This window comes from Phyllopteryx taeniolatus, chromosome 11 (genome assembly GCF_024500385.1).
Source record: "Phyllopteryx taeniolatus isolate TA_2022b chromosome 11, UOR_Ptae_1.2, whole genome shotgun sequence".
NCBI lineage: Eukaryota > Metazoa > Chordata > Actinopteri > Syngnathiformes > Syngnathidae > Phyllopteryx > Phyllopteryx taeniolatus.
This window is the reverse complement of record NC_084512.1, coordinates 27,909,299-27,925,461: the sequence shown is the minus strand read 5'-3', so window position 1 is coordinate 27,925,461 and position 16,163 is coordinate 27,909,299. Positions and strand designations below refer to the sequence as shown.

Below are 16,163 nucleotides of genomic sequence, written 5' to 3'. Positions count from 1 at the left end.
CCCCCTTTCATTGTCAGTAGATTTTTTTGACTACCGCAGCTTGGTAGAGGAAGGATATGAAAAATGTGCTTACGGAAAAGTGGCTACTAGACGAGGCGATACTTCCAATACGATATTTACAAGAGCGCCACCTGTCACTCTTTGACAAATTCAAGATAATGGCAATATATCAGATCAGATGTTGCCCTGACATGAAAGTCTGCAACCAGCTACGAGTGTGTCTTCAATTGATGAAATAAATGCCGTAGACTCGCTACCAAGGTCGATGACTAGCTAACTAGCATGGCTAACATCAACTTGTTTCCGCTCTGACGTTACTTCACAAAGTGGCGAAAAGCTGAAAAATAGCTACTCGTTTTCTGAGAAATAAGTGCCCTTACTGTTGCGCTACATTTTGATTTTCTTTATATACTTCCTAATCTACCAAATATTGAATATGTTGTTTAAAAATGAAAGCGCATAATGGAGAAAAGTACATTTCCCCAAACATTTCAAAGGAATAGATTTTCGAGCTGTAATTGCAATTCTATATTTTTGATCAGGGTTATCGTACTGACCCCTGCCTGATATTGAACAGGAAGTCGGCCATTTTGGTCTGCAAGAAAAATTCGGGGCGAACTCCTCCTACGGAAATCAGCCCAAAATGTTTTTGTCTACGCCGTTCAATGTATGGCTGCTTGCACCTTGACTTTCTGTTGTGCCTGTTGACCTGTTGAGTCACATACTTTCAATTCCTGCCATGTTCAGTTCTTATCTTGACCTCAGACTCTCTGGTGTGTGCATCTTTACTTGCTGTGCGGCCAGCATTACATTGGGAATGCGGTCCAAATGTTGCGTATATTCAGTAGCGTTGTAACACTCCAATCTTCGAAGTCCTCGACTCGGGACTCGACTCCCAAAAGTCTCTTGTCTCGTCTCGGTCTCGGACTGGCCGGACTCTGGATTTTCTGTCAACACCGGCGCTGATTTGCTACCCTTCAACTTCATTGAATGTGATCATAAGGAGAAGCGCTCGGCTCTCAAAAAGCACAGCTCAGGACAGGACTCAGTTTTTGATCATGAAACCCCACAAAATGCTGCGGTCTTGTTCTTAAATGGAACCAAGCTCCCCTTTAAAGCTTCATTTTTCAATAACATCCTAAGATTCATTTTTTTACAAGAATTTATTTGAGATTTCTGCATGTTGTGCTTTGAAAGGGTTGCAGACACTTGGCTCTTGGTTCTTGGCTGTCAGATGTATTTAAAAGAAAATGCCCTTAAACTGTGCAACCTTGTCTTGGTTTTTCAAATAGATTCTTTTTTTTATTATTATTATTATTATTTTTTTTTATATGATGATGTTGGGTCTTGTCACGCACTCGACCTTGACTCGGTCTCGACTCCCAAACGTTTTAGCCTTGTTTCTTGGTCTCCAGCAAGTCTCGGTGTTGCATCGTGTGGTCTTGAACACGTCGATATTTAGCTGAACTCTGTTAACCCAGCAAGCATCGTTGCGGTTTGAAAGCGTCACGGTGGTGTGAAAATGCCCTTAAAATGAAAAGCAGCGTAACACCTCCACGTGATGTCTGCCGGCGAGAAGCGACGGCCGGCCGACAGCCAATAAATGACCGTCCTTTGTCACCTCTCACTGCGACTGCAGTCAATCAAGCTGTGATGAAATCACTGTGTTGTTGTCTTGTTTGCAGTACACAAACAAAGAGGACTTTTATACGTGGTCGATCCAAGATGTGTGTTGTTAGTTTTGTATTTATTGTGTCAACAGATGTTCATCACTTTTAATCGGTGTAGGCTCATATGCGAGCCCAAATTCTCCGCCGCGCTCCGCTCGCATGCAATGAGGGAAAACAATATTCTTTGGAAAATAAGCGTTAGCCATCTTTCTGGTATATGTGGTTCAAATGTGGTAAAAATATTGTGTGTGTGTATATATGAATGTGTCGTGTGTGTGTGTGTGTATATGTAGCAATTTACTTTTTTTTTCTTTTTTTTTTTTTTTTAAACACAAAACCTAGGAGATACATGCTTCTCGTTGGTAGTCGATATTTTAATTTGTTTTTAGAATATTTTTTTTCTATAAATTGTTAGTAATTATGAGATACAACATGCATTATGTTGGTCAGTTAACTTAAGAGATTCAAATTCTTTTCAAATAACATTATTTGGATTGTTCAAGATACTTTGTTTTTACAAAAAAATCAATTTAAAAAAAAAAACACCAAATTAGGAGGTATGTGCTTTTCATTGGACAGTCAAGGAAATTGATTTAATATATTTTAAATCAAAATAGAAAAATATTAAAGTTAAGGCTTAATTTTAATCAGAGAATCAAAGAGGTTTTTTTTTTAATTTTATCTAAAATCTGTCAAATAAAAAAAACTTTAGGAGATACTGTACGTGGTTTTCATTGGTCAGTCACAGCATTTAAAAGTGATTTTTAAATTGAATATTTTGTAAATGATTTAATTGGGCAGTCAATACATCTGAAAAAAATGAAACCAAAATTAAAAAATGGTGGACTTTTTTTATTGGACATTCGGGAACACTTATGTAATAAAAAAAAATAAATGGGTGGTACATGGTTTTCATTTGGCAGTCACTAATTATTTTTCAATTAAAACAAAATAAAAAAGGTGATTTAATTGAGCAGTTAATCTCGCTCTCATCTTTTGTCTTAGTAAACAATCGAACATCTCAATTATTGAATTAAAATGCCAAGAAAGAAAGAAAAGTGCTTTTCATCAGGCAGTCCCAATAGTGAATTTGTGATGTTGTTTTGTGTTGCTCAGGAGCAGCTCGGAGCGTCGCAAGGAGAAGTCTCGCGACGCCGCTCGCTGCCGCCGCAGTAAAGAAACGGAAGTTTTCTACGAGCTGGCTCGCCAGCTCCCTCTGCCGCACAGCGTCAGCGCTCACCTGGACAAAGCGTCCATCACGAGGCTCGCCATCAGCTTCCTGCGCACGCGCCGACTCTTTGCCAGCGGTACGCACGCGCGCACACACGATGTTTGTAAAATATTTGTTGGCCTCCGTGTCGCTTTTAATTTCAAAAGCTTTATCAAGACGTGCGCTATTGTTTTCACATTCCTCAAAAGTGTCAACGTCAGCGTGGACGTCACCGTACTGTATTCCTGAGACTTTCCTGACTTTATGTATTATATCCAGTCATTGTGTTGATTTTTATAGTGCCAAGTGGCAGTTATCAATAATAACCAGTGGTATCGATTGTATTGATTACATGATTTGTCTATGTTGTGCACACAGGTGCTTGCTTGGGCTTTGACTTTCCGGATTATTTCGACTCTTTGTAGTGGTTTCTATTCGCACCGTGTGCATATATATATTCCTTAAAAAGTCTCAAATGGGATTATCCAAAACAAAGACTGTAATTATCCTTAAAAAAAAGACACATAATTCACATAATATATTACTATGCCTTTGCTGATTTTTGTGGATTATTTCCACTCATTCCGTTCATTTCTCTTGTGCTGTTATCATTAAGATCAATTTGATTTATTCCCTGATGCGTCTTCGTTGCATGAGCATGTGTTTGGTCTTTGCCTTTGTGGATTATTTCGAGTCAATGTGGTTATTTCTAGTTCGCCAAGTGGCAAGGGAGGATCACGTTGGTTAGATGATCCGTTTGTGTTGTTTTTTTTAGGCTTTGACTCGGTGATGTTTATTACATGCGATGACCGTTATCATTATTAACTGAGGCTGTAGGATCGGATTTATTAATTACATGACGTGCTTGAGTTTTAACTTTGTAGACTATTTGCTTTCATTCGATTGGTTTGCACAAATCTTTTTAAGAAGTCTTAAATGTGGTTTTCCCAACTTAATGCCTAAGTCATCCTGCATCTATCTTGACTTTGTGGATCCTTTCGAGTCGCTCTTGTTGGCAGTTATCATTAATAATTCATTAGTTATATGATGTGTTGGGCTTTAACTGTGGATTATTTCATTTCATTAGCCCGTTGTCCACGTACCCTTTACAATGTCTCAATGTGAAAAAAAATTCCAAAATGAAGGCCTTAATTATCCTGCATCTCGGCTGACTTTGTGTATTATTTCAAGTCATTCTGGATCATTCTCCATTGCCGAGTGGCCTTTAGCTGCAATTACTGCATTGGTTCCTTGCCTGCACGATGCACGTGCCTGAGGCTGAACTTTTGCTTTGTGGATGATTTCCATTTGTCTTGCGGCAGGTGGCTCAAAGCGGGTAAAGGAGGCGACGGGAGAGCCGAAAGTGCATGCGAGGACTGCGAGATGGGTGTCGCGATTAAAAAGCTGAGCGAGATGCGAGGGGAGATTGGAGAGGAAGTGAAGGCCTCTGCCCAACGGCGGACGGCTGCTGGCATTACTGCAGCTAGCCATAACAGCCCCTCGACGTGGCGCCAACATGCTCACGCGCGCACACATATGTACACACGCGCGTTCAAGTCAGGTTTCGCCGCAAACTCGTTTACATTATTTATATCACCTTTCGCGCACATCTTTATTCAGCGTCACTATTCCTGCATCTTTGGCACGCAAAAAAAAAAAGACTGGAATTAGCCTTTAGCTTAGCGTCGTTGGCGTAGAACTCAAATTTGCCATGCGCTACAATATTTTCCGTTCATCCATTTTCTGAGCCGCTTCGGGGAGAACATGCAAACTCCGCACAGGCGGGGCCGGGATTTGAACCCCGGTCCCCAGAACTGCGAGGCAGACGCTCTAACCGTGCCGTCGCAATATTTTGCATTTTGTAATTTTTCTTATGCTTTCTGGCACTATCAGGTCACTTATTAATATTAACAAATTATTGTTCACCTTTTGTTGTATATTATTGAAAGAAGTATGTTTGTGATATTGCCTGTGTTATGATATAACAATAGTAGAACCTAATGTACTACACAATTCTATACGATACATTTTTTGCGAGCTTTGTAGTTTGTCATCATTTTAATATCGGGGCTAAGACTCATTTCTGCTCAACCGAAAACCTGTCAAGATGTCTTTGCGCGTCATCAAACTGAACCATTTGTTTGTTTTCTGAGCCCACGTTTCGAGACAATACTTTTGTTTTCAACGCGTTTGTCCCATATCACGCTGGCAGCCATATGTTGTCACCAGAGATGGAAATAGAAACGTGTTTCACGTCGTGAACTGAGCTAAGCTAGGCGAAGCGCCTGTCAGCTAGCTGTTGATGTGCTTGTGCGCCTCAGTAGTCAACAAATAATAGAAAAATGAATGAAAAGTTAAAATCCCAATATTGATGGGGAAAAAAAGACTTATCATAAACCCTGTCAAGAAGTCTGTGTGTGGCGTCAAGCGTGTCCTGTTTCGGATTGGTCAATAGAGCCAAAACGCGATCACGTGACGTGTTCCCGGCGGCCATTGTGGTCCGAGCGGGACGCTTACGCAACCCAAGAACAACAGAGAGAGGAAAGTGCAACCGGGCTCCAAATGTCCGCTAATCACAGCTAAGTATGTAGGCCAAAGGTGCCTGCCGCCGCCGGCCTTTTGGAGTGGACCCCGGAGACTCCCCCGTGAGAAAGCTCTCGGGCTCCCCCCCACCGGCCGTGCTGGAAGTTTTCAGAGGTCAAAGTCTTATCGGAGGGAAGCACTGGAGGAACTGCGATCTTCCCCTCGGACCCCCCCAAAGCCCAACCGGCCCGCCCTCCCTCCCTCCTCCCTCCTCCTCCTCCTCCTCCTCCCTCTTCCACTGCTGGCCTTTGTGGATGAACACACACACACACACACGCTCACAATTTCAATTTGTCACGTCCAAGGAGATAACTTGCACCACAACATTATGATGTAAATAATAGAATAGTTTTCACTTGAACTGGCCGAAGGGCCCTGCAAATTGCGTCTTCAAACCCAAATAGGTGACGACCTGCTATTTTTCTGGCATGGGTTCTCGAGACGTTATTTGTGGATAATGTGCTTCTAAACATCAACCATCGTCAACCAAATTTCGTGCAGATTGCTGAATCTGGCGTCAGAGGGCTGATGTCTTTTTGTTGTTGTTTTGTCAAACCAAAATGGCTAACTTCTTTCTGGTTCGATTTTTCTGGCACGGTTCTTGACTTTTTCCTACGTCCTAAATGCGTCTACCAAAATTCCCGCGCTCTCCCAACAAACGGCCGACTTTGATCGACAGTATGAAAGGCGAAGATGATAAGACAACCAAAATGTAGCCCTCAGCGTCTGGGCACAGCGACAATTGCTTTCGACGCAAAAAAAAGGAGTGACCCTGGATCCCGGTTTACCGCTATCTATCCCCTTGTACACCGCTGTGAAAGGCGCGGATGGTAGATGATGTGACAATTGCTTTCGACACCGAGGGCGACGGCCAATGAGTGTCGGGTGTTCCACCTTACGCGCAGCCGGCCAGTGTGAAAAGAGGTAAATGGTCTAAAGTGTTTCACGCTCGAGCGAGCTAAACGTCCAAACAGTGTGGATGGTCAGTGCTCGTTTGAGGAAGTGCACCGTAGCGTGTGCACACAAATGTGCGCCTTTCTAATGTGTGCGCGTGTGTCTGCGTGCGTGCCCTCAGGCTGCAATGGCGGCGATGACGAGCACGTGAGCAGCTTGTACCTGAAGTCTCTGGAGGGCTTCATCACCGTGGTAACGTCGGACGGCGACATGATCTTCCTGTCCGAGAACATCAACAAGTTCATGGGTCTCACGCAGGTATATGCGCGTGCGCGCGCGCACACACACTGAAAGATAACCAATTGTCTTTAGTGAATTAAATGTAGTCATTGAAAGAATTATTGTATTTACCAAACACATTTTTATATTATCATATCGTTAAGTATAATTGTAATGAGTTTGAGCTACTTCCCTTTAATCTACAACATCACAAAAAGTGTGTTAGCGAGTGTGTTTGCAATTGTATTCTTTAAATTAAAAGTGTTCTTGAAATAAATATGAATCATGTTTAAAACGTATTAATCATGTGTGCGTTTTGGTAAGTCACCCATTGTGCATGCGCAAAACAGTCCACAGTCGTCTTTTGTGATCTGTTTACAAAAAAGCAAAATAAATTTCTAATTGCATTATACACGCATGTTTGGCCCGTAAATTCGATTTGTGTGGTATCCTAACGCGTTTACGTGTATCTTAAAAGTCTACTTGAGTCAATAATGAGATTTTGTCTTAACAGCAGACAGCTTTGCGGCGTTACTGTTGTTGCTTTTAAGACCAGAGCAATCATCATCAAACCGCTTTTGTATTTATCGACGCTGGTCCTTGCAAGTAACCATGGGAACCAACCATTTGCTTTATTTTGAGGCGTCTTTAACAGCTTTTCACTCTGCACTTCAACACGTTTGCATCATGTGTTAAATGTGTTGGCTGTATTTTTGTTGTTGCCAGGTGGAGCTGACCGGCCAAAGCATCTTCGACTTCACGCACCCGTGTGACCACGACGAGATCAGAGAGAACCTCAGCCTGAAGACAGCCAGTCAGTGTGACCCCTAACCCCACCCCCCACCTACCTCCACAAACATATCGTGGCTGTTTTGAGTCATTTGATTATTAACCAATATAAAATCCTGAAAGTATCTTGAGAACAAATCTTATCAACTCTCTTGAACTTGTTTGAAAAATGTTGTAAAACTCCGCCTCTTCCCTCCCGCCACGGCGGGAGCTGCGTGGAATTATGTCGCCTCAAGATTGAAAGTCTGGACGACATCCACACTCAGCTTGAAATCAATCGGTATTGGGCGGGTGGCTTTTGTTACCATGACGACCAGGGGCAGCGACAAAGCGAGGGCTACTCAGTGTTGCCAACTTAGCAACTTTTCCCGACCCCTCCTGTGACTATTTGTCAATAATAAAAAAAAAAGCAACTAGCAACAAATCTAGTGACTTTATGATCTGTTATTGGAGACTTGAACACCAGAGCAGAACGTTGTTACCCCAAATTGTCCGCAAACTTAATCATACGCCCCCCCCCATAAAATTGATTGCGACTTGTCCAATGGAGTCACCACAGCGAGTCACTTGCATGATTGATTTGGCACCGTTTTTACACCGGCATTTTTCAGAATTTTTTAGGACCGGCTGTGAAGTGAGCGCCGGTAAATATTTGAGTTGTATTTCCCATAACGGCGGCAGCACTTGATCACCAGGGCCACCGAATTGCGCTTTGTCAATTAGGGGAGCGGATCCACCAACGCCTCTCACCCCCACGTCGACCACCTCGACAAACAAAACATATGTGCCGCTTATCAGAAGCTAATTCCGGTAACACTAAGGGCTAACTAAATTTAGATGCCAGATATTACAAATTCCGTTCGGCGCAATCACAAACACATTTTCTTTAGAAATAGTCAAATGACAAAATGAAGGTCTTAATGCTTTAATTTGACACTTAGTAGGTGGACACAAGTATTTGTATACAAAGCATTAAAAAAGTCACTTTTACATCATTGTGTCCTTTTAAAGCTGAAATGTTACACATTCATCACACGCTAATGGTTTTATTTCAAATCAATGATGGTGTATAAGGGCAAAATCATAAAAAAACTGTACCTTCAAGTGTAATATATTTGCTGACATCAGCATATTTCAGGCCACCTGACCGAGACAACGTAAATGTGCTTGTGGGTCAAAAATGAAGCCCCACACTAGTTACGTAACGTCCGCTATCTCATGAGAGTGACATACGACCGTGGGCTCAGAGGTCATTTCGACAGCCGTGTGTGTGTGTGTGTGTGTGTGTGTCTGTGTGTGTGAGAAAGTCACACACACGACATTACACTCATGCCTTCGATAAGAGTTATCAGCGGTGCAAGCGGAGCAATCTGGTTTGTTTCACAGTTCCTTTTCCTCACACACACACACACACACACACACACACACGAGCGCCCTAATAAGTCTCACTCTTGCCGAGGAGTGACACACTTCGAGAAAAAAAGTCCAAGAAGATGAAAATGAAGTGTTTGGATTTTTGCAGAAAGAATCTGCAATCATTTTAAAGCAATATCGGCGGCCAGCCTTTGAAAAAGTCATTTTTAAACAAAAGTGTCACATGTGACTGCTGTCAGCCAATCAGAAGGCTCGGTAGCACCCTGGCCAAGATCCGCAGTCAACAAAGCCAAATGACAAACATGTAAACAAACAGGAGGCCAGCGAGTGACGTGTTTTCAAATCAAGTGACGCACTCCTCGTTTCTTTTTGTTGTTGTTTTCCCAGGCGGCGGCTTTGGAAAGAAGAGCAAAGAGCAGAGCACCGAGCGGGATTTCTTCATGCGGATGAAATGCACGGTGACCAACAGGGGGCGCACCGTCAATCTCAAGTCGGCCAGCTGGAAGGTGCGATAGGCTGCCGTCAATTGACAAGAATATAAATAGCACGAGAAGCTAATGTAGCAGTCGTTTTTACTCCCCACTTAAATGGACCGAAAAGATAATAGATAATCGACGTGGAATTCCTTTGTTTACAAAAAGCTGTTTGATGCCACTTCTGGCTGGAAGTCCAACACGGGATGGGGAGTAGAGCCTACCAAAATAAAGGCAGTAAACATTAGAATCAAAGAGCATAAACAGGGAAGATCCAAATCGGTCCTTTTGTTCAGGATCCAAATCAAAATCTGCTGTTCACAAAAAGCTGCTGCCTTAGCATCCCGACAAACCAATGTGGATGGAAAGTAGAAAACTACCCAAATAATCATGCTAAATATCACTTAACAATCAAACAGATATAGTCGATGACCCAAAATGAAATCTGTTATTCACAAAAGCTGATTGCTAATAGGAAGTAGAGATCTACCAAAATAAAGTGGCTGAACAATCAAACGGCACAACGGCTGTCCAGAGCCAATCCGAACGAAGGTCGTTTGATTACAAAAAATCCGGCGTGCGGGATGACGTGAAGTGCGGTCGTGTCGCTGGCAGGTGCTGCACTGCACGGGCCAGCTGAAGATGTACACGAGCTCCCCGCAGCGTCCGGCGTGCGGCTTTAAGGAGCCGGCGCTCACCTGCACCGTTCTGATGTGCCGACCCGTCCCGCACCCGGCCAACATCGAGGCTCCGCTGGACAGCAGAACCTTCCTGAGCCGACACAGCATGGACATGAAGTTCACCTACTGCGACGACAGGTGCGCCGTCGCCCCTCTCATTTGCTACTGTTTTGGCTAGCAACCCAGCTGGACTGGGCTCAGACGTCAACTCTTTCAATGTGTGTGAACAATCGTAAAAACGGCAGCGCAGGGCGGCGTTTATTTTTCTTCCGTAGACGCCCGATTAGTAGTTGAGACACGTTCTTTCACTTTGTCATGATTTTTAATTTAGTAATTTTAATGCGCTCGTTGGCTTTGCAACAGACTTCAATGAGCACAGGGAGGCGTGTATTATTTATTTGAGGAGAGGCGTTCATTTTTGTGATGGACACACTTTAAGGTTACGTCTCCATGGTAACGGTGATGCAGCATTACCAAAGGCTGGTTTTCAATCTTTGCTGGCGGACGGAAGACATTGGCACGCGCGCGCACACACACACACGCGCACACACACACACACTGATTGGGGTTACACAACCTTGTGCATGCAGACTTGTAATCTTTTCAAGCTGCTCATGCGGGACAAAGGTTTCTTTTGGGCGAGTGTGTGGGCGTGCGTGCGTGTGTGTGCGTTGTGTTTGCGTGACTCCACTACAAACAAGGGCCCATTTTTTATTTCGGCCAATTTTTTAGGGGTGGTTAATAGTGGCTCAAATCCTGCGTCCAATTAAGTGAATGAGTTTATTGAAGGTGCTGGCGCTTGTTAGAGGGCACACACACACACACACACGCACACACAGTGGTCGCAGTGAGAAAAGGAGGTCTCACTCGGCAAAAAGGGCTTCTGTCAAAAAGTCGTGCGTCGTTGGCAACCAAGGCAGCACAAATGATGAATCGCGCGGAGTGGCCACAAGAGGGCGGCAGACATGAGTTCAATCGGTTAAAATTTGCCGATTCCAAATATTTTATGCGTTGCCTCGTTACCTGTCACAAAAACGCAGCTGCCATGCTTTTTTTTCATTTGACAAATGTTTGGTTAGGTGCTGCTGTTTCGGTTAGCAACAGAGCTCAGCAGTTAACGTTAAGTCACAGTCTATAGATGTTGCTTTGAACTGAGATGTAAATGACACGTCGTAACCGTTTTCTTTCCTGGTGGGAAAAGGGGGCGTTTATTTAAGGGAGGTGTTTATTCATCGTTAGCAATGTTAGCGTTAGTTCAGTGAAAGTAAATTTGGAAAAAAAAAATTACTTATTTATTTTCTATTAAAATGAATTATGTTTATTGAGATGTGTAGAAACGTGTGTGTGTGCGCGCGCGCACTATAGGGTGACGGAGTTGGTGGGCTACACACCTGACGATCTGCTGGGCCGCTCGGTCTACGACTTTTATCACGCTCTGGACTCGGACAGCGTCACCAAGAGCCACCAAAACCGTAAGGCGCGCACACACACACATGCATTTATTTCACACACATTCTGCAGGAGGTTCCTCTTCCGTCGTGTCAGTGTTGATGAGTGCATGCTAACTGCTAAGCTACGGTGGTGTGAAGGTGTTTGCCCCTTTCCTGATTTCTTATTTGTTTTGCACGTTTGTCACACTAGTCAAAGACAACACAAGTAAACACATAATGCAGTTTTTAAATGAATGCTTTTCTTATTAAGGGAGGGGGAAAAAATCCAAAGCTACATGGCCCTGTGTGAAAACGTGATTGCCCCCTAAGCCGACTCATTGCTTGGGCCGCCGTTAGCAGCAACGACTGCAATCGAGCGTTTGCCATAACTTGCAATGAATCTCTTGCAGCGCTCTGGAGGAATTTTGGCCTCCTCATCTTGGCAGAATTGTTGTAATTCAGCCCCATTGGAGGGTTTTCCAGCATGAAAGCGCCTTTTTATGATCATGCCACAGCGTCTCCATAGGACTTTGACTGGGCCACTCCAAAGTCTTCATTTTGTTTTTCTTCAGCCATTTCGAGGTGGACTTGCTGTGCTGTGTTTTGGATGATTGTCCCGCTGCAGAACCCGAGTTCATTTCAGCTCGAGGTCACGAACAGATGGCCGGACATTCTCCTTCGGGATTTTTCGGTCGACAGCGGAATTCATGGCCAGGTGCTGAAGTGTCAAAATAGTCCCAAACCATCACACGACCACCGCCATATTTCATTGTTGGTGTGATTCTGAAATGCGGTGTCAATTTCACACCAGATGTAGTGGGAGACACACCTATATTTAGTATAGAGTAGTATTTTCCCAAAAGTCTTGTGGGTCATCAACATGTCTTCTGGCAAACTTTGAGACGAGCGTTAATGTTCTTTTTTCTCAGCAGTGGTTTTTGTCTTGGAACTCTGCCTTGCAGGCTATTTCTTGCCCAGTCTCCTCCTTATGGTGGAGTCATGAACACTGTCCCAAACTGAGGCAGGGGAGGTCTGCCGTTCTTTGGATGATGTTGTGGGGTCTTTCGTGACCTCTTGGATGCGGTCTTGGGTGAATTTCGGTCGGTCGGCCACTTCTGGGACGGTTCACCGCTGTTCTATGTTTTCGCCATTTGTGGATAATGGCTCTCGCTGTGGTTCGCTGGAGTCCCAAAGCTTTACAAATGGCCTTAGAAACTTTTCCACACTGATTACTTTTTTTCTTGTTGGTTGCTAAATTTCTTTAGACCTCGGGACACGATGTCTAGCTTTTGAGGATCTTTTGTTCGACTTCGCTATGTCGGGGGCAGCGATCACTTTTTCCACACAGGGCCATGTAGGTTTGAATTTTCTTTCTCCCTTAATGATTAAAACCTTCATTTAAAAACTGCATTTTGTGTCTACTTGTGTTGTCTTGGACTAATATTTTAATTTGTTTAATGATGGGAAACATTTAAGTGTGACAAACATGCAAAAAAAAAAAAAGAAATCAGGAAGGGGGCAAACACTTTCACACCACTGTACATGTTGTGTGGTCATGTTGAACTTCCTCCTCCTCCTCCTCCTCCTCCTCCTCATCTTTGGTCAACGACCTGGCGTTCTCTCAAGGCTGCTTCCTTCCCACGACACAACTGAACACTGCAACAAATGTCACTTGGGTCCATTTTTTTTCGAACATTCTGTGTATCCCAGACGTTAGCATATTCCCAGAGGCCCGGAGAGGTGGAGCTTTGTACAACTCCGGAATATACGGTCGTAGAAAAAGCTGTTGGTACTAATATTTTAACATTTTGCTCATGAAATTTCACAAATAAAAGATCTCAAGATGAACTTTTTTTTTTAAGATCTTGAGGATAAACCACTAATAAGCATTTTCTGGGTTGGTTACACCCCAAAAAAAAGAAAAACGGACAAAATGAATGTCAATGAAGACAAAATTGAGTAACCAGCTCGTTGACAAACCCAGTTCAAGTCAAAAGGTAAATGTTTGAATGTGTTTTTTGCAGTGTGCAGCAAAGGCCAAGCGGTGAGCGGTCAGTACCGCATGCTGGCAAAGAGCGGCGGCTTCGTGTGGGTGGAGACGCAAGGCACCGTCATCTACAACAGCCGAAACTCGCAGCCGCAGTGCATCGTCTGCATCAACTACGTGCTCAGGTCAGACGCCGCCGTCTTGCTTGGAGCGCTCTCGCTGGTTATGTTCCAAATCACTCCTCATCTACTTCATAGTGCGCGCATTACAGAGCGGGTCAGCCATTTTGCAGTGCTGTTCAAAAGTATCGTGAGTGTAAGTAAAAATAGAAAACACTTGACAAGCAAAGTGAGCCACTGAGAACTACAGTCGGCTGACTCCATTTTTTTCTCCGTTTTGCCAGAGATTGATTTAGTTGAGCGATGTTCGAAGCTGTACGGCTGCCGGCAAAAGTTTACTTCAATAGTGGTCGAAGTCCAAACATCTGTCAAATTCTTCAATATTTCATGAAATATGATTTTAAAAAAAATATATATTTTTTTTTTAATTCACCTTAAAGTAACATGCAGATGCATTGACACTCAAACTGAAAAATAAGCGCTGCCCCTCCATATGTCAAAATTGGAACTAAACCTTGCTTTGGACCAACATTCCTCTGAAAGATTCATCTTTTCTTTATTCATTTTTACACTTACCTTACGTCGATTATGAAGGAATTTCTCGAGATGATTAAAAACTCTTATCTGCAGTAGTTGTTGGGAAGTAGGGGATGAGCTCAATCGACTGCGTTCGGAATCATTCAGCTCATTCCCTCATCACTACAAAGCGATTTGAATAGACATTTTAGGAAACTTATCTGGGCGGTAGTGATTTTTTTTTTTATGGAAGCCTCTCTCTCCCTATATATCCACAGTGACATCGAAGAGAAGAGCACCATCTTCTCCCTGGAGCAGACCGAGTCGCTTTTCAAGCCCCGACTGGCCGGCGGCGGGCTCTTCGCCGGGGAGAACGGCGGCGAGCCGCTCTTCACCAAACTCAAAGAGGAACCCGAAGACCTCGCACAGCTGGCGCCCACGCCCGGGGACACCATCATCAGCCTGGATTTCGGTCTGAATTATCACCTATTAAACTAGTAGTAGTAAAGTAGGACGGAACAAAATAGCGGCCCACTGGTCATGTTTAATGAACGTGAGCTCTTAAATTTGATCAAAATGGTCTCAAAAAGTTGTCTTAAAGCACCGGGGGGGAAAAAAACCTGGATTGCTAGAGCATATAAAAAAAAACTTTGCGAAATTTTTATAATAAATAAATATATCAACAAATTAAAATTGAAAACTCCACGTAGTAACTTTTAATGGAGAGGTCTTCATTTTTTTTCAACATGGCCTTAAAATACATTTACAGCCATTAAAGCGGTTTCATACAAATATTGTACAGAATATACAAAATATTGGTGGCAACTTTCATAAAATATTTCCCCCTCCTAGTGATTGTGTGTATATAAAAATTTGTTTTATAATAAATAAAAGTCTTCAAAGGAAACACTGTAAAAATGCTTCATTTATTTCATGTAGCATATCATCTATGAATATTGTTAAAATATCTCAGTGGTCATTTTTATTCAGGTGAGATTTAAAATTTTATGGAAGTGGCCTTCAAAAAGTGAAAACCAGATTGTATAGCTTATCAAAAATAGTCCGTTTGTTGATCTACTCTTAGTGTTTATAGTTACTGAAGGGAGGTCTTAAATTGTATTTAAGTGGTCTCAAAAAGTCCGTTTCCATTTGGCTTCCTTAAACCCAAAGATTGTACAGCATTATCCAAAATATTATTGCCAAATTTTGAAAAAATATCACCCACTTCCTAGTGTGCATATTTACTAAAGGGAGGTCTTTAATTTTCTGGCCATGAAAAATCTTCCTTCAACCCACAGATTGTGTAGCATATCAAAAATATTGACACGGAATTTCGTACATGTTTTTACTGAAGGCGAGGTCTTCAATTTTGTCAAAGCAGCCTAAAGAACTGCAGTACTTCACTCCTCACATGCTGATTTCCTCCGATAGGCCATCCTCACTTCGAGGAGCCGGCGGCGTACCCCCAGCGCCCCGCAGTCTCCGTGGCCGTGCCGGGCACTCCGGCCTGGGCCTGCGAGACCCTCAAGAGCGCCCCGCTTCCGCCGGCCAGCTTCGCGGCTAACGTGGCCGCCACGTTCACGGCCCACCAGAAGCCGCCGCCCTGCAGCGCCACCCCGACTCTGAGCGGCTGCTCCACGGTGAGAGTGCGGCACGGCGCCCCTTTCGGCAGTGGCGGCAACCCTGCGGTGCGTGTAAGCAAACTTGTGGTTCTGCTTCGGTGGTCCTCAGCCCAGCAGCCCCGGCGACTACTTCAGCACTACCGATGGAGACCTGAAGGTGGAGCTAACGGAGAGGCTCTTTGCTCTGGACACGGAGGATGGCAGTCCCGCTAACACTGAGGTGTCTGTGCGTGTCTGTTTGTGTGTGTGTGTGTGTAAAATCTTCCTTGGTGGAGGTAACAAAGAAAATACAAGGGGACCTCAAATTTATTTTAAAGTTTGAAATTCGCCTTCCTTATACTGTATAGTAAATCGAAAATAAAGATCTACAAATTTGGAAAGATATCAGCGTGTAGTTGTCACATTTAATAGAGGAGAGGTGTTAACATTTGTGGAATTGAGCCTCCTTAAACCTGCAGATTCTCTCGCAGATGAAAAATATTTTCATACGATGTTGGCCATTTCTCGTGGTCATTATTTAGTGAGCGAAAGGTCTTG

General features: G+C 43.5%; 1 protein-coding gene across 2 annotated transcripts in view; it reads left to right on the top strand.

Moving 5' to 3' along the window:
- epas1b (endothelial PAS domain protein 1b) overlaps positions 1–16,163 on the top strand; it is a 36,051-nt gene that overhangs the window by 10,851 nt on the left and 9,037 nt on the right. Inside the window, exons 3-12 of one of the 2 annotated variants that reach the window (XM_061790473.1) lie at positions 2,787–2,977; positions 6,539–6,675; positions 7,363–7,450; positions 9,187–9,305; positions 9,888–10,090; positions 11,318–11,424; positions 13,407–13,554; positions 14,283–14,476; positions 15,436–15,644; positions 15,736–15,852. In XM_061790473.1, the coding sequence (XP_061646457.1) occupies positions 2,787–2,977; positions 6,539–6,675; positions 7,363–7,450; positions 9,187–9,305; positions 9,888–10,090; positions 11,318–11,424; positions 13,407–13,554; positions 14,283–14,476; positions 15,436–15,644; positions 15,736–15,852 (1,513 nt within the window). The remainder of the gene's footprint in view (positions 1–2,786; positions 2,978–6,538; positions 6,676–7,362; positions 7,451–9,186; positions 9,306–9,887; positions 10,091–11,317; positions 11,425–13,406; positions 13,555–14,282; positions 14,477–15,435; positions 15,645–15,735; positions 15,853–16,163) is intronic. The other variant, XM_061790474.1, reaches the window with a different exon arrangement.